This window comes from Rhea pennata, chromosome 5, assembly GCF_028389875.1.
Source record: "Rhea pennata isolate bPtePen1 chromosome 5, bPtePen1.pri, whole genome shotgun sequence".
NCBI lineage: Eukaryota > Metazoa > Chordata > Aves > Rheiformes > Rheidae > Rhea > Rhea pennata.
The window spans coordinates 39666289-39689233 of NC_084667.1; the positions used below are offsets into that span (position 1 = coordinate 39666289).

The following is a 22945-nucleotide window of genomic DNA, read 5'->3' on the forward strand; positions in this document are numbered from 1 at the left end:
TAATATCTCATTTATTTCCATCTTATTGTAACTTCTGCTCTAATAAATATTCTACATGACAAAATATTTTATAATTTTAAAGTAGAATTTTCATCCTTACTAGAAAACCCCTTAGAGTCTTGGCAGCCAGTTGTTGCTCATCCATAACCCAGTGACTGTAGCATACAGATGCTATATGAGTAAGACCATAGTCCAAAGGCCTTTACTTGTCTGAGAAGCGTTGCTATGTCATGTAATTGTATTTATCATGTGTGCTGTTTAATTTTGTAATTAAAGCACAGTGGCAGTGCTGGCTCTCAATCCTTCGGATTGCTGGCACTCATTCACACTTTCGATTTGACCAAGACTTTCTTATAAATGACATCCAGTTCAGTTCATTAACAGATGGCAAAATGGTTTGCTTAAAATAATACCTTCTTGATCTGAACATGAGAAAGCCAAACATGCTCTGAATCTACTAAAAAATTAAAAACTACTAAATTTCCATTAATTTTTTTCCTTTATTTTCTTTAACTTCTGAGTTTCTATGCTTCCTAAATTTCACAGTCAAACAGCCTGGTTTGTGATGCTCCTGATGTCTGTGAGACTATGACTTGTCCCAGTCCAGGAAATTTCACACAAGCAACTGCTCCTCTGAGACTGCCAGAAAGCACTGAGCATCTCCTGCCAGATGTTTAGAGCCCCGAGTAAACATTTCCATCAAAGGAGATGATGTCAAGGGAGACACCAGTTCCTCTGGTCCAAAGTAGTTGTAATTTCCCCAGCCTTTGGGTGCTTATTTGAAATGCACTGTCCTATTAAAAATCTGGAGCGCTTGGATTTTTTTCTTACATGCTTTATGTCAAGACTACTCAGTTAATCACAATGCTGTCTGTTGAGGAGTAGTATTAAAACTGCTCAGCAAAAAAAAAAAAAAAAAAAAAAAAAAAAGCGCTCTGCCAATCCAACCTGGCTTTGCACTACACCTTTTGTAGATGGGAACCATGATAGGAAGATGAAGTGATTGCCCCAGACACTACAAGAATGGTAAGACATAAAGGATCTCCACAAGAATGCGGGGAACAATATAAACCTGAGACCCAAATGAGTCTCACATAAAACTGACTTGTAGTCCAAATCCAAACTGGAATTTGCATGGCCCTGTATTGGGTCTGCAGCTGAAAGTTTACCCTTCAAAGCCCTCCATTTGCTATTTATTCTCTTTTTCTGTACTGATGGTAAAATTCTTCACATATTCAGAAATGTTAAGTTTCTTATTAATTTTTTGTAGAGAATTAACTAACCTACAGCTCTTGTGAGCCATAAAGATGAACACCCAGATTGTACAGATCAATACTACAGCAAAGCTTTCTGAGTTACACAAGCATTTTTTTTTTAATATACATACACCAGCACAGTAAGAGAGCTTAGGAGCATATACTGAAGAGGCATATAATCAGAACCACCTATTTCAAAGGTGGAGACGGTCTCTAAACACTTGCTCATGCTAATAAAAAGCATTTCAAGATTCAACACTGAGAAGCTCTGAACTTTGAGATGCCAATGGTTAAAATTTGACACAAAGCAGAGAAATACAATAAAGAAGCAGAAAACCTATTACAGAGAAGTAAAAAAACAGCTATTCCAGTATTGCTGATTGCCCAGAACATGGGAAAATGTGAAAAATGGGGTTATGCAGCACCCCACTCTCAAGATCAAAGCAGAAAGAGGCAAGAAAATATCAGGAAGATAAAACTGATACCCTGAGAATAATCACTGATCGTTTTTGCCTGTCGTCATTCACCAGCTGTTTCTATTACTCCTTTGTGCAAAAGCACTGGAGGCAGACAGAGTGTAACTTAATAGTAAGTGTACTGGGCTGAAACAAAGGCAAAAATCTGAGATTTTTTTCCTCCATGGAGATCCTTTTGTCCCACCAAAGGGCAATTCTGCCCAGGGACTATGTAAGTACTTATTCTGCGTATAAGACTACTGGATGTAGCAATACATGCACAAGACACAAGGCTGACAGCTTCTTTAGACAGGGTTCTTTCCCCTTGATCCCAAACAGACTGTCTTTTAAGAACCTCACTAAGCATAATGGATTTTGTGAAACTAGTATCAAGAACACACAGACAGCTCTTCTGGGTCAGACCAAAAGTCAAATCATCCCATATTTAGTAGCCATATATGGACACCCAGGAGAGCAACAGCAGGCCAAATATATATGATGCTTCCCCCTAATATCACCTCACTCTCTGGCCATTTTTAGGTCAGAGATTTGATGAGCCTGCTGTGTTTTCTCTGTTAAGCAATCTCCACAAAGATTTCTCTTGCAGGGAGTTGTCCAGCCTCCCTCTGAGTATGGAAGTACTCATAGGAATATGAGTATATAGAAGCTTCTTGCATTCATAACTTGCTTCAGCACTGAGTTCCACAGGTATTACCTACTACATGAAGAAACCAATGTTTGTTTTGTACTTGGCTTCCATGAGTTTCATGTAATGATCTCTCTTTTTTTTTTTAGCAGAAGAAACAATGAAAAATCAATCCCTATATATTTGTTCTATGCCAGCCATGAGTCTGTAGACCTGGTATTGCCTCAGCAGTTATACTATAGTACTTTTAATGACCTGAAGTATCAAGGGAGAAGGGCGATGTATTGTACTGAACTTGGCCAACTAGGGATTTTAAATGTATTAATTTAATTTTTTGGATGGATTTCATTTATTTACAGGTTTATTCAGGAGAAGGTGGAAAACTATTTTCCTGCTTCAGAGTATTGAGAAAGAATAAGCACAGTCAGTCTTAGGAAGGGAAAATGGGAGTGAATGAAAGAATATCTACGGGAAAGGGAGATTTTATAGGGTGCTCAAGTGCACCATAAAAATACATCTGCTTAAGTCAGATATATATGTGTACACACACTCACATACACACATGCAGATGCATGGACAACACAACTAGGAACACTGCTGTGAGCTGGAGGAAATGAGACAGAGGAAAGTGTGTTCTGGAACCCAGGCAAGCCAGCTTAGTGGGCTGGCATGCTGCACAAAAGATCAAAGAGGGGCAGGAGAGAGAATGACTATCAGTGCCATGTGCTTACTAGGCCTTGCTATTCTCCTTGATACTGTTTATTGAATCTTCCCTTCTGCAGTTTCACTTTACATGCATGCCTTTTTCACAGATGGCTTTCATCATGCCACCTGTAAAGGCAGCTGAAATAAAAAGCAGGGGAGACACCTGCACAGAGTATATAACTGTGAAAAACAGGAAATCTAGGGAAAATCTCCAGTGCCCTGGTAGTGGTGCCAACAGGCCAGTATTGCTGGTCTGAACACTCTTAGAGCCAAGGAGGAAGGGACTCAAAGTGAACTGTCAACCCTTTCTGTTGCTGCAGTGGACTTTGTCTACAGAGCATCCTTAAACCACGAACCTGAACAGGAACCCAACCACCACGGTATCTGTGAAGTGTTCAGAACTGGGAACACGGGAGAAGAAGAGAAACGGAGAATTTGCCTTGTTTCTACACTGACAGAAAGTTGAGTAATCCCATGGCAATTTCTGGGAAGTCCTTGCACAGACCTGTCTAGTTACAGCCACATAGCTGAGCATGGTGAGGGATCTGAACTCATCTCTCTCACTGTCCCCTTACTCCTGTATTTCCTCCTACCCTCTCACTGTGGCTGGGGTATGTGAACCACTGGGCCTTCCTACCTTGACACACAAGTTCTCTGTTTGTTACAATCCCCCCTTTTCCATCCTTTCTCTCTTTCCCTTGGACTCTGTTCAAACAAACTAAAATTTTGGAGTTCCATTACTTTTTTTTCGTCTTTTTTTTTTTTTTTTTTTCAAGAGACACACACATCTTGCTTATCAGGACAGATGACTACAGGATAGTTTGCTTCCTGGGTGTCTCAGGAGCTGTCTTGCCTGGCCCAGGGAATTCTCATTTTTAAGTTTCAAGAGATCATTAATTTTGGTTTTGCTCCATGTGGAGTTATTCTTCCCTCCTTGGCTTTAAACATCAAGGAGGTTTTCCCTTGCTAGAATGACATACTCTAATGTAGCAGAAAGAGATTCCGCATTTATAATATGATTTCTCCTTTCCAGAGCCAGAGCAGAACTGTATGTCAGACACATCTCTCACAGCATAGTTGGCCCTAAACATCTCCTGGAACTTCTGAGTTAGATGAATGTTTTTTATTCCTGCCATCAGGTGAGTTTCCTATGGGCATTACATGCCTGTGTGCAACAGGGTCCAAGTCTTTCTAGCTAGCCTAAGTAGCTAGCCCATACTAGGGTGATGATAATAAGACAGCTCGCAATTTTATTTACAACAATTTTTTTCCTCAGCAGAGGGTAAGGGCACATTTCTTTCCCTAAGAGACAAGGACTGAGTAAACACAGCAAGGGTAACATGAACTATACCCAAAGGCTCCTCCTCTTGCTCTCACTGGGCCTCAGTATTTCCAAAGAGTAAGAGCCTGCAGAAAACTGCATACTTCTTTGAGTTCAGTTTAATTGCAAAAGTTCAGTCCTGGACTGAACTGAAAACCTGAATCGACTCTCGTTCTCATATTCTCACTTTCCCTGTTCCTTAACAGAGTAACCTATGTGCTGGATACCCTTGCAATCCAGCATGCAGAAGGTCAGGCAGTGCTGGAGGGCAAAAGCAAAGTGGAAAATAATCTTTCTTGAGCAGAGTGCAGTTTTCTGTCATGTAGTGAGCACACACTATTCCAGATGGAGTTATTTTATCTTCAGTTGTTAAAGCCACACTGTTAGACCAGACGTTTGTAACCCATACGTGCAATGAGCCGAGGAGTTCCTGCATTTAACTGCAGGATGCCATGCCCGCTTCCTTCTCCTACTTTTGTCTGTGGCTGGTTCACACAAAGGTCAAGCATAGAATTTGACTCTTACGTGTATTTAGTTACCATCTTTTCAGCATCATACCACGAAAAAACTCTTCCCACTCCTCCTGCCTCTTTAGCTTCTTCCTGCAGTCTCCACTCTCTGTCTTACTCATATTTCTTCTCTGTATTTGTAGCTTTCTTCCTTCTCCAGATTTTTTTTCCTTCCCCAAAGCACTCCCAATATCTAAGCATCCTTATAATTTCAATTCTCACCTTTTCCATCGTTTTGTCCTCTTAAAGGATAGGAGAGTTAATACTATATATATTTTTTTTCAGTGCTATCACTAGTTTTCAGAGTGAGTATTTTTTACACAATGGTGGAATGAGGCCAGTTTCTGTGTCACCATTTCAGGCTGCCTGCAGATTCAGATTGATGCCATTGCACAGGGCCACACTTACAATTCTTTTTTTACAACTATGAGGAATAGAAATTTACATTAGAAATAGATAAAGTATAGCTTCTGCAGAACCTTAGTACATGATTTGTGCTACCACAGCAATTGGGCCAAGAATTTGACCACAATCCTGGAAACTATTAGCCACCTTCTGACCATCTGAAAATGCTGCTGTTAATGGCTAGTTAAAAGTAGCTCTCAATTTTTTTCTGGGATCCTCTGAAGTTAGAGGTTTCTATAGCATGCCTGAAAGGTTTGAAAATCAGGTATCTTCTAGAGTGTGTCCCTGTTCTGGGAGATTTTGGAGCTGGAGAAAATCTGGAAGAACTACTGATGATGCAGCCTTTGATGGAGAAGTGGGCAAATGGCTCTTCGGGTGGGAGGAGGGGAGAAGTTGCTCACTTGGGGAATGTATTGGGAGTGTCGGAGTGGGGATGAGAGGGAGAAGTGGGGTGGGTGTCGGGAGTTACTGTTCTGTCTGAATAGAGCTGGTTTCTTGCAGTAATCAGAGGGATGACCTCCCTCAGCCTCCTGGTACTGAGAGGCACTTCACTTTCCTGTCCCTGCTGAAGCAAGGTGCTCAACAGTAGAAACTACTTACCTGATAACTGCTGCACTGAAGGCTGGTCATGTGTGCTTAACAACTGTGCCTGAATGGTTTCTACTACCCTCTTAAAACGACGGCTTGGACCTGTGAGGAGAGAAGAGGCACAGATGGCCATGAGAGGAGTAGGAGCTGAATCCTCAAACAACACAGGCTACAGCGGACTTCCTTTCAATCTTCTCCCTGTTAGCATACTGACAGCATGCCTGTGCTTCAGCTGAAGGGTACAGCTATGAGGAACTATTATTCTGTTCCCATGTTATTAGGGACTGCAATGTGATGGACTGAACAGAAAGAAGGATGGCTTCTTGGCTACTTTTGTAAAGACACATCTTTTTTTTCTTTCTTTCTTCTTCTTCTTCTTCTTCTTTTTTTTTTTTTATATTCCCCCTAAAAAGTCTTCTCCAAGCCCACCCGAGAGTGAAGGCATTTCCTTCTAAATGGACAGGAGATAACAATCCCATTCATCAGTGGTTCTAATAAGGCAGATTGGATGCAGTGTCATCTTGCCACAGTCAGGGTTGTCTCACTGAGCAATGCTCTAACAGCCTACAGCCACCTGCACAATATCCACGCATCCTTAGTGCTGCTGGACTCCTCTATTACACATGACAGCCAGCCTAAGGGCCAGAGAGCATATAACAGGAAAGCAAAATCAGCTGTCCATTTCCTAAGGACAGAGGAGATTGTTGCATTCCTGTGGCACCAGTCTGGTTGAGAGCTGCTCGATATTGGATCACCTAGAGGTAGGGAATTACTCACTGCCTTCCATGACGGGTGGGTTTTGAGGGAGAGGAAAAGAGTATGAGAAGAGAAGCAACTGAATGGAAGCCAGATTGGTTGAAAGGAGTGAGACATACAGACAACTTCAGTCTCTCCACTGATTTCAGCTCTCCACCTTAACCCCAGTGTGTCATATGGCCAGCCAGGAAAAAGGGTGGTTGCAAGTTTCTTTAAGAAAGGAGAAACTAGTGGCCTCACAGTGCCCAGCTGAGACACTGAGAACTTTGACTGAAACAAGGAGGCAGTACAGGGACTGAATATCAAGTCTGATGCACAGAGCAAGAATTTTAGTACTAATCATGGTAGTGGCAACTTAATCTCTTTGGGAATCTTCTTGTTCCCTATGCCCATCTCTTTCCAACTGTTTGAATCTTCCCCTAAGATTATGATAGATTTACTCCCTTGGGTGAGTTCTCTTTGCTGGCCTCTGTATCAGCAAGGACAAAGGCAACTTGAAGCCATGTTACAGTTTTGCTGCGGTTACCTGATAAGAGTGTGAAAGTGACAGAATAGATCCCGTTCTCCTTCTGCGCCTCTCCCCCTTCTGTGTATGTTATGTCCACCTGGAACTTTACTGGCTTCTGGAAGACAGCAGGACCTCCTGTGGACTTATATTCTGCACGGAAGCTTGTCTGTGAGATGACACTGTGACTGAGGCTTGGAATCTGAAATAGGTGGGGAAAAGGAGATGGTAGGACCAAAGCACAAAGAACAAAATTGCAGCATTAAATTCAGAACAATTAGTTGTGTATTTTCAGAGTAGGTAAGATTTGCTGCTTCTGGGCTTGAACTTGTAAAGTACAGAATATACTTGTGAAATCAGTAAGAATGTAGGCTGCATGGCACCACACAAGAATGCCCACTTCCTGTATGACTGAACTAAATATAAAGGTTTAATATTGATGGAATACCCACCATGCATATAAATTCCACATGTTGCAAAATTGCATACACTCAATTTTTCTTTTCCTATCCACTTATTAGTTTCAAGAAATGCCTTCTGCTGAGGGAGAGCTGATACTAAGGCTAGAAAAGTCAGGAGACTGATAAGACTGGATATAATGAGAACCTTTGTCACCATGAGGACAGTCAGACGTTGGAATAGGTTGCCCAGAAAGGTTATGCAGCCTCTGTCCTGAGGCCTTCAAGACCTGACTGGGCAAAGCTCTGAGCAATCTGATCTGCTCTCACAGCTGATCCTGTCTCGAGCAGCAGATATCCTGAAGTCCTTTCCAGCTTGAATTGTTTGGTGATTCTGTGATATCAATGAGACATCAGTACAAAGAAAAGACATGTACACGAGTGTCTGGGATATCCACAGGGACAGCATGCCTGCGAGTTATTTACCTAAACCACAACTCTTATCAATATATAAAAGAACTTTGAGCAGCTTTCTGGTATCCTCCAACATCTGTGTCTTCAGACCTGCAACAGAATTTCCTAACTGCCCAATTTACAAGCACTCATCATTTGCAGTTCATGCCAGAATTTAACATATCCTCACCTTCTATTTATTGATTCATAAAGGATCAGATTTTTAAAGATTCCCCAAATCTGTTGGGAATCTGGCCCCTTAACTGAAGAAAAATGAGAGAAGAGTTCTCTGAAAAGCTGACATTAAGGACTTATTTATTAGACTGCGACACTACATTTATTTTTGAAGCTGGCTTAAGTGATGAGTCATAGGGTCTGCACAGAAATCACCACAGCGCACCCCTCCCCATACACATGGGGTGTGCCTAGAATCACTGATACATACAGTAGTGCACACTGTCGCACAATGCAAACCCACCAGTGTAGCTGAATGCGCAGAGCTGGTACAGGAATACGCATGTTTCAAAACAATCCAAGATAGACTGGTTTGAATCTCGACATGGATCACCAGTGTGTGATGCATGCTATTATACTGTACTCGTTCTTTGTAAGTCTGTACTGTGTATGAAGACTTAAAAGGATCGTGACTTTTTTGGAAGAAATTCATTGCAGCATCATAAAAACTAAAAACAAATGCCATTCTTTGTGGAAAATATTATCAATTTAACAAATTACATAAAAAGTTAGGTTTCTTCTCTTAACTCCATTGAAGAAAAATATCAGTAACTACGTTTCCACCTCTCTTGAACTGAAAAAAAACTCTCAAATGAACTTTACTTTAATGACTTTTTCTTCATTTATACTTCTAGATGGGTGAAAATAAAGAATTAATCGAGGAAAATACAGGACATTTCCCTCTGTTCACACAACAGACAGTCCTAGATCGTAAATAAACAGCATCTGCAACAACTGTTACTATGGTCACAATAGGAAATTACTACTCTATCTGCCATAAAGCATAGAAGAGGGGATATAAAGTAAAAAATGCAGATGTGAGATAGGTTTTTGTATCTGACAGAAGTGGTAGAGGGCGTACTCAGCAGAGGGAGACTCAATCTAGTAATCAGAAGGTGATTAGGAAGTGTGACAAAGCAGTAAGTCACTGTCTCAATACCACACTGGCAGTGTGAGCTCTAACTGCACTGATATTCCAAGCACTGGCTAACCTGGAGATCCTGCCAAGAAAGGTGAAATCTTTTTTCACCTTAGAGAATATTATCATGATTCTATGATTCTATGAAATTCAGGTAGAGTCTAGCCTGAATCAACATGCTGCATAAATTAAATGTTTGAAGGGGCAGAGACTCTGGCCAGTAGAATATGGCACAAGAAGTCCTGGAGTTGACCAGTGAACAATGCCTCCAGTTCAGAGCATGCTTTTGAAATGACTTACCGAGAGGAAAGCATGGACAATATCAGCCTTAATGGAGCTTAGTGGCTTGTCCTTAATGACCACAAAAATCTGTTCTTCTTTCTCCAGGTTGATGAAGTTACCAAACCAGGATTTTTTGGCAAGCCTGACATGATGAAAAGAAAGAGATGGTTTAGAATATTGAGCACTACTTCCTTACACACCTCCAAAGAGAAAGAACACATAAAACTGCACGAGAAAGTATTGATAACACTGCATATGTGACACTATTACAGTAGGTGGCTCACGGTGTCCAAGAACAACCTATTCAGTTAGTGAAAACTGCTGAAATGTCGGCCCACACTGTTACTTTGGCAGCATGTGTGACTCACAATGATAACTCTTCTGACTGAGCCAATATACCAATTAATATCGCATGTATAAAGCGCATATAATTTGGGGGACACATTTCTAAGATCTCTCCAGCAATCTCTCAATTTCTCTGTAAAAACACAGAGAAGTAAGTTCCTTCCTGCCCCATTTCAGCTCCTTTGGTTTTCTAGGGCTTGGAAAGTTCTTCTGAAGATGTTGTCCTGGGTTGACAGTATGATCACCATACTGAAGATCACCAATCTTCATCTTATAAGCAAGCTGTGGGTTTCACTGGACTGCCAATCTGTCAGTGATTGAAATCAATCCTATGCAGAAGGCCAGGACAAAAATCGTGCGTTACATTAGTTACATTCAGGGTATCTAAATAATGTATGAACTCTGGCATTCCTACACAGAAATGAATTTCCAGTACTAAGAGGGAAGATATCAACACAATGCAAAACACACTTCAGGCTTTCCAGTGACAGCAATCACACTTCCTTTCAGCATCAGATAGTGGTTTCATCATAAAATGAAATTGCTTCAATTTTTCCACACTGATAGTATCAACAAATGTTTGTTTCTGCTTATTGTTCCACCACCTCCACTTTGTTGAGATCCACTTTTAAGTGAAACAAGCTAAAGGAAAAACGCAGGGAGACATGTATGTTATTGAGGGAAACTACTCCAAAGTTGAGGGAGCACCTCTAAGAGGTGTGCTTTTGAGGGAAGAGAAGATGCTGTCAGCTATGAGATACAGCCAGAGAACTGCTGAACCAAGCTAAGCCCAGGGAAAATTCTATTGAAATCACTCATGTTCTCATAGGGAGGAATTTAGCATGAAAAAAGTCAGAGATAAAAAGACCTGCGACCAAGCAAATGCAGTTTTTTTTTATTCTGCATGGTATTTTCTAACTCCATGACAAGCCCAGTTTGTATTATGCCAAGCAATAGGATTTCAGTTGTTTTGGGGAACATTACCACTCAACAGAAGATGACATCATACAGTCCGTGTTTCTGCAGAAAAGGAGAGCCATCTGCAAAAAGGATCTGCACTGACTTTCCAGCAAAGCAATGAGCAGCTGGAGAGAATTATTAGCAGATTCACTTTCCAGGCAAAGACTCAGACTCAAGTAGAATGAGGAAGGGCAGAGATTAGGAGCAATAAACTGGGAAACTAATTTGAAGCCTTGGCCTTTGGGATAAAGAACAAAGTTTGACCTCAGAAAAGTCCAGTAATTTGTACTTATTCCCTATTCCAGAGCGCTCCATGAATCCTAGCACTGTCATCTCATTGCCCATTTAATCCACACAGTGGAAGCCCCAGAACCGGAAGACAGCTCACTTGTGCAAATAATCATTTGTTTCCATGTACTGCAGGTAACCAAAAACAAGAGCACAAGAAGATTCACTTGCAATTTGCTAAATCATTGCCCCCCACTCAATTAAAGTGGGCTGGAAAACCATAACTCTCTAAAATATTCATAGGGAACTGTAACTAAGCCAGCGAGCCAAAGATTAGCAGAGGGAGCAGTAAAGAGAAAGGGCCTCTCTTTTAAATGGGTTGTTAAGGAGCCAGGGTTAGAGTGTGAAAGGAAATTACACACTAATTAGCTCATGTGTCTCACATAAACCATAACAACTCCGCAAGCCCCTAGAGAGCTGGGGCAATAGCTCCCCACATGTAAAGGGCCTGTGCTCATTAGTAAATTTGCACCTGGCTATCCATCTAAAACGTCTGGTTGTCTTAGGCTTGCATCTATCATTATCTGAACAGAGGCTGGCTATACGGACTCCGGGGGCCCAGTGTATGTCACGTATGTTCCTTGGAAGTTGGGCTTGGAAAAGTGAAAATATTTAACTGCAGGTCTGCCATCTTAAAATACTGTTTTCATTTTTGTATTTTGATTAATGGTGCTGTGGGCCCCTTGTTTATATGTCTCTTAATAAGCGCAGGTTAAAAGGGCCCTCCAAAATGGTGACGTTTTCTCCTATTCAGCTTGAAAACTTGGCCTGGAATCTCCAGAGTCCAGCTGGGCTCTTTTTTTCTGCCAGGTTATCACCAGTAATGCAGACTTGGGAAGATTCACTGGTAGCCTACGCTAGAATCCAGCCTGTAAAACACTGAGATTCAGTAAGAAATTTTGCTGGTGTGGCACAAGATGTAATAGACTCCAGTGGCCTCTTCTGTTTCTGGAATGAACAAAATCAGAACACAGCGCACATGCGCTGCCTTTCTCTCTCAAATCAGCAGAGCTAGCTGTGCCTATATGTACAGGGAATATACCCACTGAAGAGGAAGGTGCGGCTTCAGAGTAAAACCACACAGCAAAGGCTTCCTTCTTCTTACAGGATGCTATTTGCTATCATCTCAGCTTGAAACTGGCATGAATCAAGGATCCTCAGCACCCTGAATAAGGTGCTCTAGCACCTCACAGTATCAGGCTGTAAGCAGTGAGAAAGGTACTTGCATTAACAATCTTCTCTTGCAAGTCTCCTAAGAGGAAGGAAGGGAGGGAGGAGATGTGCGTGCAAGAGGGGCACATAGACTACTCTAGGGAATCCAATCAGGTGTCCAATTCATGAAAAAAAAAATAGTATGAAAATGGAGTTAGTGTTTGATCACTTAACACTGAATTTCTCACTGCTATAATGTTATTCCATCTCATACTTTTGGAGTGTCTGTCTGCTGGACCTTCTGGAGAAGCTCACTGTCTTCCCTATCTGTCACCGAGCTCATGGACCTGTAACTTCCTCATATTTTCCTGCTTGGCATAAATAATAGCATTTCTACTCAAGCAAATGGAGCTTTGCTGGTTTAAAGCAGCTGGAGATATGACTCTTTAAATGTCATCCCTAACACATTCACTGGGACTTCTCAAAAGAGAAAGAATAGCATCACCCAGATGTGTCGAAGTGTATTACCAAATCATCAAGATTGTTAAATGAATGTCATTAAAAAATGCTATAGCAGCGCAAGGACATGTATTTTTATCACTCAGCCCATGAGGTCAATAGAGCTCTTGATAAGGATATCTGATTTCTTACAGAAAGAAAGAAAATCCTCCCAAAACAAGATATGTGAACATGGGCACTGAGCAACAAGACATCTATCGTTAAAATAAAATCCAGTTCATTATTTTTTATGACTTTTATTATGTTTACTGCAGGGTGCAGCCCAATTGAACTCATTAATTTGGCAATTATACATAAAATGAAAAAGGGCCCTAGGCTTTGACTTGCATCCAAACTGCCTCAAATGACAGGCACTACCTCTCTATACCAGCTTTTAAAGGGTGAGTAGGAAGTGGAGATGGCAATAAACTCACAGATGAACTTCACTGACATACATGCACCAAGAGAAGAGATGAGATGAGAAAAGTGAAATTTCATTCAGATGCTATTCTGCTTTAACAACCTTAAAAACATTTGAGATGAAAGTATCACACATTTTTTTTGGTAAGGATCTGTTCATTTTACAAAATTCTTTCATGCCTCTCTATTAGTATGAGCTCCAAAGTGTTGAAAACAATTTGTTCCCCTTTTCTCCTTTGATTTCTTTTATTATCCTTAACTATTCTTCACCTTCTCCCTCTCTCAAAGCCTTTAACCCTCCCCCATTTTGCAACATTAGAAATAGATTGCCCATCTCACACATGATACATGCCATGTCAGGGGAAAATTGTTAAGGCAGTATCATTATCACCAATTAGATATCTTTGGGCCCCAAATTTTCATCTATTACTCATGAATATTTCACACAAGAGTCTTGACAAAAGGCCAAATTGCCTTGGTTGGCAAGGAAAGTCTACAGGCATTGGGTGCACAAACACAAGCTGTGAAAATAAAAAGGTATAATTTGGCGTCTGTTGCAGATATTAGGAAGTGTTTGGAGCAGCGCTCTCTGGCAGGGGTTTCCAAACCCTCCACGCAGTGACGCGTATTTGTGCAGTGAAATGGTTTAAGCGTACACGGATTTTTAGGAGCGAATCTAGTGAATATGAAATAGCTGCTGCATCGCCCAGTGTTGCTGCCCAGAATTAACCTTTCCCAGCCAAAGATTCCTCTGAATCATCTTGGCAGAAGCTTCTGCATGTTATCCTGAGGATGCAAACTGTCCTATACTAAGACGACGACTTTTTACTGCATGGTTAGTGCCCACATTAGTCATTGATTCTGCTTCTCAGGTACGACCTGCTTGAGAACCAAATGAGAGAAGAGAGCAGGAAGATGCCTCAAAACTATTAAGCTCAGAAAGCCATAAAAAATGAGGTGGTTACTTGGAGACTGTTTCATCACCTGCTGACCCTCCACTGTGATCATTGAGATGTAGATTTTATCCAGACTCCTTAGCAGAACGATTTCATACCTCTGTCCTATTCTGGTTACAGTCAGTGATTCAGAACAGCAATGGAATCACCCTGTGACATTCAGACAAGGAAATGACACTGGTAGGTAGTGAAAAGAAGTAGTATATTGGCAAATTACTTACTCTGGGGATGATTCTGGGGTTAAATTGGACATCTCCTCTGGTGTAGGAACTGCACGTGCACACACAGGCAAAGAGAGGGAAGGAGAAAAGAAACTGATGAATCAGTAGACTTTCATCTTTCTGCTTCTGTATCAATGAAACAATTCTGGCACTATATGCTCTTGTATTTGCCTATTGCCTCTGCAGACTAGTCCTGACATTTGAATGTTGTTCATGTGCTTCTAGATCACTGTACCTAATCAAGTGATGCATTTAAAAACTCACCCTGCCCTACCTTAAGTCACTAGAAAATCTTGCACTGGATTCAGTGGGTCCTGGTTCAGACCCAAACACCATGCTAATTTAACTGCCTTGTAATTTCTTTACTATTATTTCATGAGTCAATTCTTACATTTCACATAATGGGCATCATCCAAAGATTGTCTGCAGCCACTGAAAATATATAGGGAATCTCTGTGCACTTTTCTAAGCATTAAGTAAAAGTAGGAGTCTAGGCCATTTGTTTCGGTTTCTTCAAAGTCCAACTGGACGCAGCTCAGTCACTGCTGTAATTCTCAGCAGTTCTCTGGCCAATCTCAGAGACAACGTCCCTTACTGTCAGAAAGAACCTAACTTTTCCGTGGCTGTAATATTCCTCTCCTACAGGATCACAGGGCTGTGTCCTGTAAAATTGTAGAGTGTTGGGATAGCTGCTGACAATATCTGAGGATAATGCATCTCACTTCAAGTGCCCTTTGCCTGAATGCAAACCTGAATCTTGAAGCACAAAATTTTGCCAATCTCAACACTCTGTAGAGACTCTGAAAATGGAAACAAGCCAGCACATACAAAAACCCTGATTATATTGGGATTTTTTACACTGATTATCAAAGAAGTTAAAAAAAAAGAAAGGAAAAGGAAAAAGCATTAACCACAATCATACAAACAAGCTGCACTTCAGAATGACAACTTCAGCCTATTCCAACCACTGGCCATCTTTTTCAGCAGAAAGCTTAGCCTGTGTGTGGAGAGTCAGCAGCGTACAGCCACAAGGAAAGTGGCAGAACCCTAGGTTCAGGGGCAAAATCAGTGGAGAAGCGGCAGACAAAATCTTCTTGTGTTCCAACAGCCATGACAGGGATAGTAAGATGTGCATTGCTAGAGTGTGAGGAGGGTTTAGGAGATGCTGCTGGAAGGGAACCAGGTGCAGGGCATTGAAAACCTGCCCACACACGCTTTGGTCTAAGATTTGGGCTTGGCTGATGCTATTACTCTCTCGTTTTCAACATCCATGTTCAGTCCTCAGTACGTGACATTTGCAGAGCCACAGCGAGGTATCAACTTGCTACTGAATGTCTGCCCAAATCAAACCATCCCTGTAAATTCGGACAGTGTACTCACCTTGCAATTTCCGGCGATGGAACCGAGGAGACCCCAGGAAACTATTCTTGATGGAGTTGAGCCGTGTCCTCCATGGCATTCCTCCAATGCTGGGGCTGGATGGTGGTGTTGGGTTGGGTGTGCCTGCTGGGCTCTCCTTTGGCGTATGGACAGGTGTCCCCTTGGGGGTAGGGAGGGGACTTCCCCTTGGAGAGGGGTGAGGGGTGACCTGTATGATGGGGATAGATTTGGTGCTTGGGTCAGTACTAGAAGGGAGTAATCTAACAGGAGACATAGGGTTGGTCTGCACTTTAGGAACGGCCAGCTGTGGGCTAAAGCCGGCAGCAGGTGAGCGGCCCTGAGCATTCTGCACAGGGGTGTTCTGGGAAGAGGGAGCGCTGGTATTGCTGGCAGGGAGTGGGTTGGATTTAGTAGACTGGAGTGGTTTTTCAGCCAATTTGCTCTTGGATGGCAAAGTCTGCGTCTTTGGGTTGGGCTGAAGTGCTGGCTTTGGTTGGAGCACATGTCCAGGCCTGGAGGCGTTCCTACAAGCATCAGGGTCCAAGGAGACTTGGGGTCGGGGAGAGAAAGGGAGGTCGGAGGTCTGAGGGGGGATGAAGAACTTTCTGATAGGCTACAAGACAGACGCAGAGTGTCCATGCACATCAAAAACAGTGAACGCATAGAGCGGGCGAGCAGAGAACGGAAAGTCAGAATAAAATCCATCCGAATCACAAAGATGCATCATGTCACAAGGAGACACCGGAGATGGAAGTGAACGGGTAGTTGGGGGAGGGATTTTGCAAAGAAACAAAAACGAACAAACAAACAAAAAACAAAAAAAGACATGCAGTTAGCTGGGAACACAGCATAATCAACAACAGCAGCAGCGGCAGCAGCAAGAACAACAGTGTCATAACAGGCTTCATCATATTAATCAACCATGTGTCAGCAAAGGAAAACAACAGAAAGTAAAGTAAAACAAAGGAAAAATAAAAAACAGAATGAAAGAAAGTAACCAAGAAAAAAGAAGAGAGAAATGTCATCTCTCTGGGATTGTTCTGATTGCCCTGCAGTGAGAGAAGCACAATGCCGTAGGGAGGTGAGGAAGGGGGAAGAAGAACCACTCAAGCCACAGACAAACTGAGATGTGCCAAGAATGGAATCACCTCTTGCAGCTCAGAGTGCCCATGTGCAAACCCAGCAGAGAGGTGAAATTCAGAACGGGTGTGTGATACATATGGAGTGGTAGGCGAGACACACAGGCTACTGCACACACTGGTCAGAACCTCTGTCCCTCCTCTTTACCCCTGACCTCTGGCTAATGCACACGCGGTTCCAGCCACCCATTGCAGAAAGGAGGACAGAGGGAGAGCGATGCCCTGTCAGCATCCATGCTCCTCCCCTGGCCTGGAAGGTTAAACTGCTCAGCATTAGCCTGGAGGATTCAGAACGTAAGACAACAAGAGGAAAACATGAAATCAGGTTGCTGTTTCATTTGAATATGCCATAGAGAAGCTATAGAGGAAACTTCTGAGGCCTGGCAGATTTATTTATCTGGGAAGAGAAGATATTTTCCATTATGTCTGCTTACTATATCCCTTCTATATCCCTTCTCCTGTTGAAGGACAGTTTGATAATCTGAATTTCGCTGTCTGTAAACTCACAGTGATAGTTGCCCAATTGTTTGGAGAGTGCGGGAGTCATTGTGCAGTCAGATACAGTTCAAAAAGACAAAGACAACCAAAGTTCATAATCCATGAATGAGTTATCAAAATAGGGATTATGATTTTTTTCCTCCAGACAAGAATATTTACATGTTAGTTAGAGGCATTTTTGGAAACCATTCATATGTAGCCAGCAAACAGCAATACACAGACTTGGGAGGGTAGAAGACTTTAAAGGGATATTGACAAGCCAAAAATCACATTTAAACCAGAAAGAGTGTCCTTATAAAATAGTGCTGTTAACACTGTAGCTTACAAGTCCTGGCAGAATTGTAAAACAAGAAATTCAGGCTCTTTAGCTTTTTTCTACATTCAGATTCTGATTTTTATAAATTATAACCTATTATAAATTATCATCATTATTGTTATACATTCTGAACACCTATAAGCTCTAACCAAGCCCTGTCCAGACACACCATGTAAACATAATGTTACCTCAAATCTCAGGTAAGCACACTCACTAGTGAGTTTACTTTCTGGGTTTGATGGATTAGTACAATGTTGCCATATTTATAGAATGCAGAGATGTACTTAAAACTTAATTCCTAAGATTGTTTGCCTAAAGGTTTCCTAATGACTTTAAAGAGCTTAGGGTCAGAGGTCACCAAAATTAAAGAAAATCACTACATGAAATCATCTGTATTATAATTAGAATTCTAAAAGTCTGCCATTTCGGTAAACCTTCATCAGCAAAGGCAAAGGAAAGTGAAAAGATGAGGAAAATGGTTAATTTATGAAAGTGATTATCAGCATCAGTCTGCTAACCATTCCCAAATGATTCCAATGGATAAAGGTTAAAGACTGTTGATTGCAAATATTTCCTTGCAATTTTTATATCTTATGTCTATGATGGTTTAAGAATCAAATTTGAAAGAAATAAAGCCAAATTCAACTCCCAGTCAAACGACTGTGAATCTGAAGGGGGACCATTAATTACCACATTTATAATAATATAACAAAGAACAAGATTAGGCTTATCTTTCATCTGGTGCAATAGGGATCTACACATCAGCAAGATCTTGTGAGATTTAAAAACTCTTTGTAGTTGTTGAATTCAATTCCTCACAGAACTTTAGCTAGTAAGTGCACATAGTAAAATATATTTGCTTTTAAATATATGTTCTCTTTCAATAATCTAAGGTGCTATTAGAAGCATAGGTAAGGTCTTTAAAAATATCTATTATTTTTATTCAACCCTTTCCCTTTAAGCCTGAAATTTGACCTGCTTAAAATGGTTATGATCTGCTGAAAATGCCATCTGGATGCTACATCACTTTGAAGACTATTTAATCAATAGCCTATTAAGTAATAATGTTAAAATACAGCAACTGTGGAACAGATCTTGTCATCCTTATTCTTTGATGTAGTCCTATTGAGATGTCAGAAATTGATCCCAAGAGATCAATTAATGAGATCAAGACTAAGTTTTTGCAGTACTGGATGCTTATTTTGTGCACAAAACTGTTTCTATGCTCTTTTTCAGTATGTTCTACAGTGGCCTACAGTTTTCACACCTCCTTTCACTGATACACAGGAGGTCTCAATGAAGAAACAAGGAAGGGAAGGAAACAAATCTTCACTGCTTCCTGGCATGTTAAAGACATGAGGGGCACTACAGCCACATTTCTGCCAGCTGCAAACAGGATAACAATTGATGGGAACCCAGACTGGAAATTGAATGTATTTCAGAAAATAGTTCCATCAAGAAAGAATTTGGAAGCTTTATTAAACTATAATATTTCTATAATCTTACTATATCATCACTATAATCTTAATTTTGTTAGGATTGAAATCTTGCAGTGACAAAATTGACCTTGCCAGGCACTAAAAATATTCGCTCTTATCCCTAAAGAAGTTACCAATGAGGACAGCCTCTGTCATTGTACTAAGGAACTGTAATAACTTTGTAATAGATTTATTACCTAGCACCAAGGGTTGGATCCTCCACAGTTAACTAAATATTTAATAAAAGCCTGCAGATGTACCTTCTTCTTCATCTTAATTTGTCAAGTTCTTACTTTCCCTTTGAAGTTGTTAGCCCTCAAATTCTTAAGATTTTTCTCTCACTTTCCAGTCCAAACTATTCTGTGGCAAACAGAATGGAATTAATTGTAACCAGTATGGTTTGGTGCTCTACTGTGGCACAGTCAAAAGCAGCTGTGAAACAGCTCCTAAATGTGGGCTGAAAGCACGCTGTATATATACCTCAGCTAGACACGGCAGTGTTTAGTCATTGCAGTGCTGCTCACTGCAGTTATGAGACTGAAGATAGGCAGAGGCTGAGTGAGGTACCACTAGCAGCACTGGGAACACGCACGGTAAATTCTCTGCTTGGATTTGTAAATAACATTTCCCTCACTGCCCATGAAAATTTATAAGCTGCCAAGGAAAAACAAAACATCCCAGCTAAGAGCCACAGCTCTGCAGCAACAGATGTTGAAAAGCATCAAGCATGTGTGAGTGAACTGGAACAACAGATCTTGAAGTGGCACCACTTACCCTTGGACTGCTGAGAGGACTGGTGGAGAGCCCAGACGAAGCTCCACTGATTGACCGAGACCTGAATGGACACAGTAAGGAGAGATGGTCCTCAGAAACCTTGGACAAGTAATAACTCTGAACACCAGGCAATGCAGGCACAGGCATGAAGTGAGGAGAAGGAGGGAGGCTGTCACTGGAAAAGCACATGACTCTTGCCTCTCACTGCCATCACATTTTTCAATTGTCCCACCCTCCAATCAAAATTTTGAGAAATGCTGTTCACTCAGGGAGGATACTATAATTCCCTTTTGTCAAGGGAGTTCCTACTCCCTTTTTGGTCATGAAGCACATGAAAACTACTGCTTCCGGTATGTGCGAGCTGAACCAGTGTATTCAGAAAGGATTATCATAGGACAATAGGGTTGGTGCTGAGAATTCACTTCTACGCAGTTGCAGTTGGCAATGAAAAGCGCTCTACCACAAAGCAACAGGGAAAACCACTGTGCGTACAAGGCACAAAGGAGGGGACTCTTCCAGGTATTAGGAAAAAAGTCAACTCTCCATGACCCAGAAACACAATCGCTTCCTATGAGATGACTTCCCACTGAAATCAAATCACAATGTCTTTCCAACTTCTCACTGATGAATTTCACATCTCCGCTCTCCAGTAAGTTTTTCACACAGCATCACTGCCTTTCTAGGGAGCTTTCCTGGGGATCAAGGGCTTTCCTATTCAATGCAGAAGGAATCCATGTGAAAACAATGTTCCTCTTCATTACACTGGACTTCTTACACAGCATTACCTAGATAGTCAACCTTGGGAGAAGTGATCATAAGGAGTCAGTGTCACCCTATAGGGATGACAGGCTTTTGCAACTACTAGTATGCTTTCCTATGAGATTAACTGCTGTTATGTTAAACAACACAGGTCTCCTCTACTGGAAACTAGCTTTGGTCTTGTCAATGACACTACTGCCATCAGGATAACAGTCTAGATGCCCTCAAACAAAGACCAGCAAACAAAATCAACTGTCCTATTTGCCGACAAGGTTACCTATACTGTATTGCTCTTAGGCTCTCCAGCAAAGGCCCTCTACAAAAAATGTCAGCTGCAGACAACCAAAACATACAAACGTGCTATGCTAAATATGCTGAAATGGCAAACGGGCCAAATGCACAAATATTTTGGCAGGAAAACTTTCCAAAAGGAGGGCTGTTCATTAGAAAAAATCCCTCCATGTGACTCTAAATGAGTAAGTCTCAGAGGCAGTTGCTTTCTATCCTTTTTAAATAGGAAAGTTTTCTTGAAGACTTAAAAATCTTATAGGAGAGGATCTGGCTAAGAACTCAGTTGGTCAACAACCACCAAGTAACATGCCAACTTACCTATCAGTGTTTCACCTATACTTAAAAGCAATGAAAATAATTACTTGCATTCAAGTATCAAACATGAAAAAGTGCAATATTGTACATGCTTGTAAAATAGACTGCCTGCATGTATATGTATACATATTTGTCTATCTGCGTGTTTGTGTGTATATATATATATTTTAAATTCATGTAAGTCAGATAATTAATGCTAGTCTAAACATAATAGAGTGTAACACAACTTTAGACAATAAACTGTCTCAGCTTACTGATCTTTTTAATCTGTTGTAGAAGAATAAAATCATAAAATCAGTTTCTGTAATGGTCTCCCAGACATATAGTCCTAAATAAATTTGATTACTAGCATTATTAAAAAACAATGTGAACTGCAGAAGAGAAATTATTTCCAAGGAAAGAGTAAGTTAAAACTGAACGCAATGGCAGGCCCTATTCTCTCTATTTGTATTATATGCAGAAACACCTCACTGATGTTTTTCCTTGTATCTCATCGCATCATAGTATAGTAGGTGAAACACAGAAGCCCAGTTTTGGCATTTTTTTTCACCAGATTAAATCTAAATTTGCACCATCAGAATCTGGGACACTTATCCTGTGCAAAAACCCATCATTAATGTTTTTCCTTGCACCCCACTGCAGTTTGTTCATCATAGTACTGCAGACGAAACCCAGAAGCCCAGTCCTGACCGTCTTTTTCCACAGATCAAGCCTAGATTTGCACCATCAAAATCTGGGGCAATCATCAATGTTTATGCAAAGTAATGGAAAGGGAAGCATTGCTTGCTCCAGTTTTTATAGGCTATTTTTATATGTGTCTCCTATAACTGAACTGGTTGCGTGCAATACAGACGCGTCATTCACATGGGAAGTCTTTTTAATTAAAATCTTCCTGGTGTGAGTCATTATGAAAAGTTTCTCCCAAACTGTAACAAGAGGAGCCTACAAATTACCTGGTACAAGATATGAGAGGTACCCAGTGACGGAGTTAAACACTTGCTTAGGAGTTTCACTCCTCTAGGATCTGTTCCCACCACCATTTAATAATGGTGGGAAGGTCCTGTCTCACACTCACCTGAATTCCAGGATATTGGATTAAAAGTTCCAATCTGCTACTTCCTCTTCCCAATCAGGTGTTTTCAACAGTCCTCAATTCTCCCCTCCCAACCCCATTATCTCCTATTTTTTTACAGAAATGGTCACACACAAGTAGGGCAAAACATAGCAGGCTCCACCTCCCAATTCCCAGTTCCTTATTGGAAGCAGTATTTGCAAAACAGTTGTTGAGTACTGTGTTTTCATCCAGCCTAGGAGCCTGAGTCAGGGGACAGAACAGAGAGTTAGTGTGAAATCCTCCTGGAAATGCATTCAGTATCCATGTGAATGTTATCAAACAAGCTTTACTTTTGCTGCTGATTTACATGCAAAATAGGTACAAAGTTAACTAGGCCTTATAGCATATCTTAGTTTGTCCACACTGGAAATTGTATATAGGAGCAGTGGAAAAAGTTTAAAGGGTTCTGGGTTAATTTTTGGTGGTGAGGTGAAAAGAGTGCTGTACATTTTTGAAACTTTTTCCTTTTGCAAGGGAGTGTTGGTACGGAATATGACAACCCCACTGAGGAGCTCTTCCTTGCAGCTTCTCCAGTTAATAAACCCCCCACAATTTACCTTTACAAAGCTGGCTAGATAAACTCAGTACAGTGGCAGGTTCTTTATTCCA

General features: G+C 41.1%; 1 protein-coding gene across 1 annotated transcript in view; it reads right to left on the reverse strand.

The window, feature by feature from the left end:
* Positions 1-22945, reverse strand: part of BRSK2 (BR serine/threonine kinase 2) — a 310485-nt gene that overhangs the window by 15800 nt on the left and 271740 nt on the right. The window contains exons 13-18 of the mRNA XM_062576596.1: positions 19858-19918; positions 15653-15860; positions 14273-14321; positions 9451-9574; positions 7168-7348; positions 5898-5987 (exon numbers count right to left, since the gene is read on the reverse strand). Of these exons, the coding sequence (XP_062432580.1) occupies positions 5898-5987; positions 7168-7348; positions 9451-9574; positions 14273-14321; positions 15653-15860; positions 19858-19918 (713 nt within the window). The remainder of the gene's footprint in view (positions 1-5897; positions 5988-7167; positions 7349-9450; positions 9575-14272; positions 14322-15652; positions 15861-19857; positions 19919-22945) is intronic.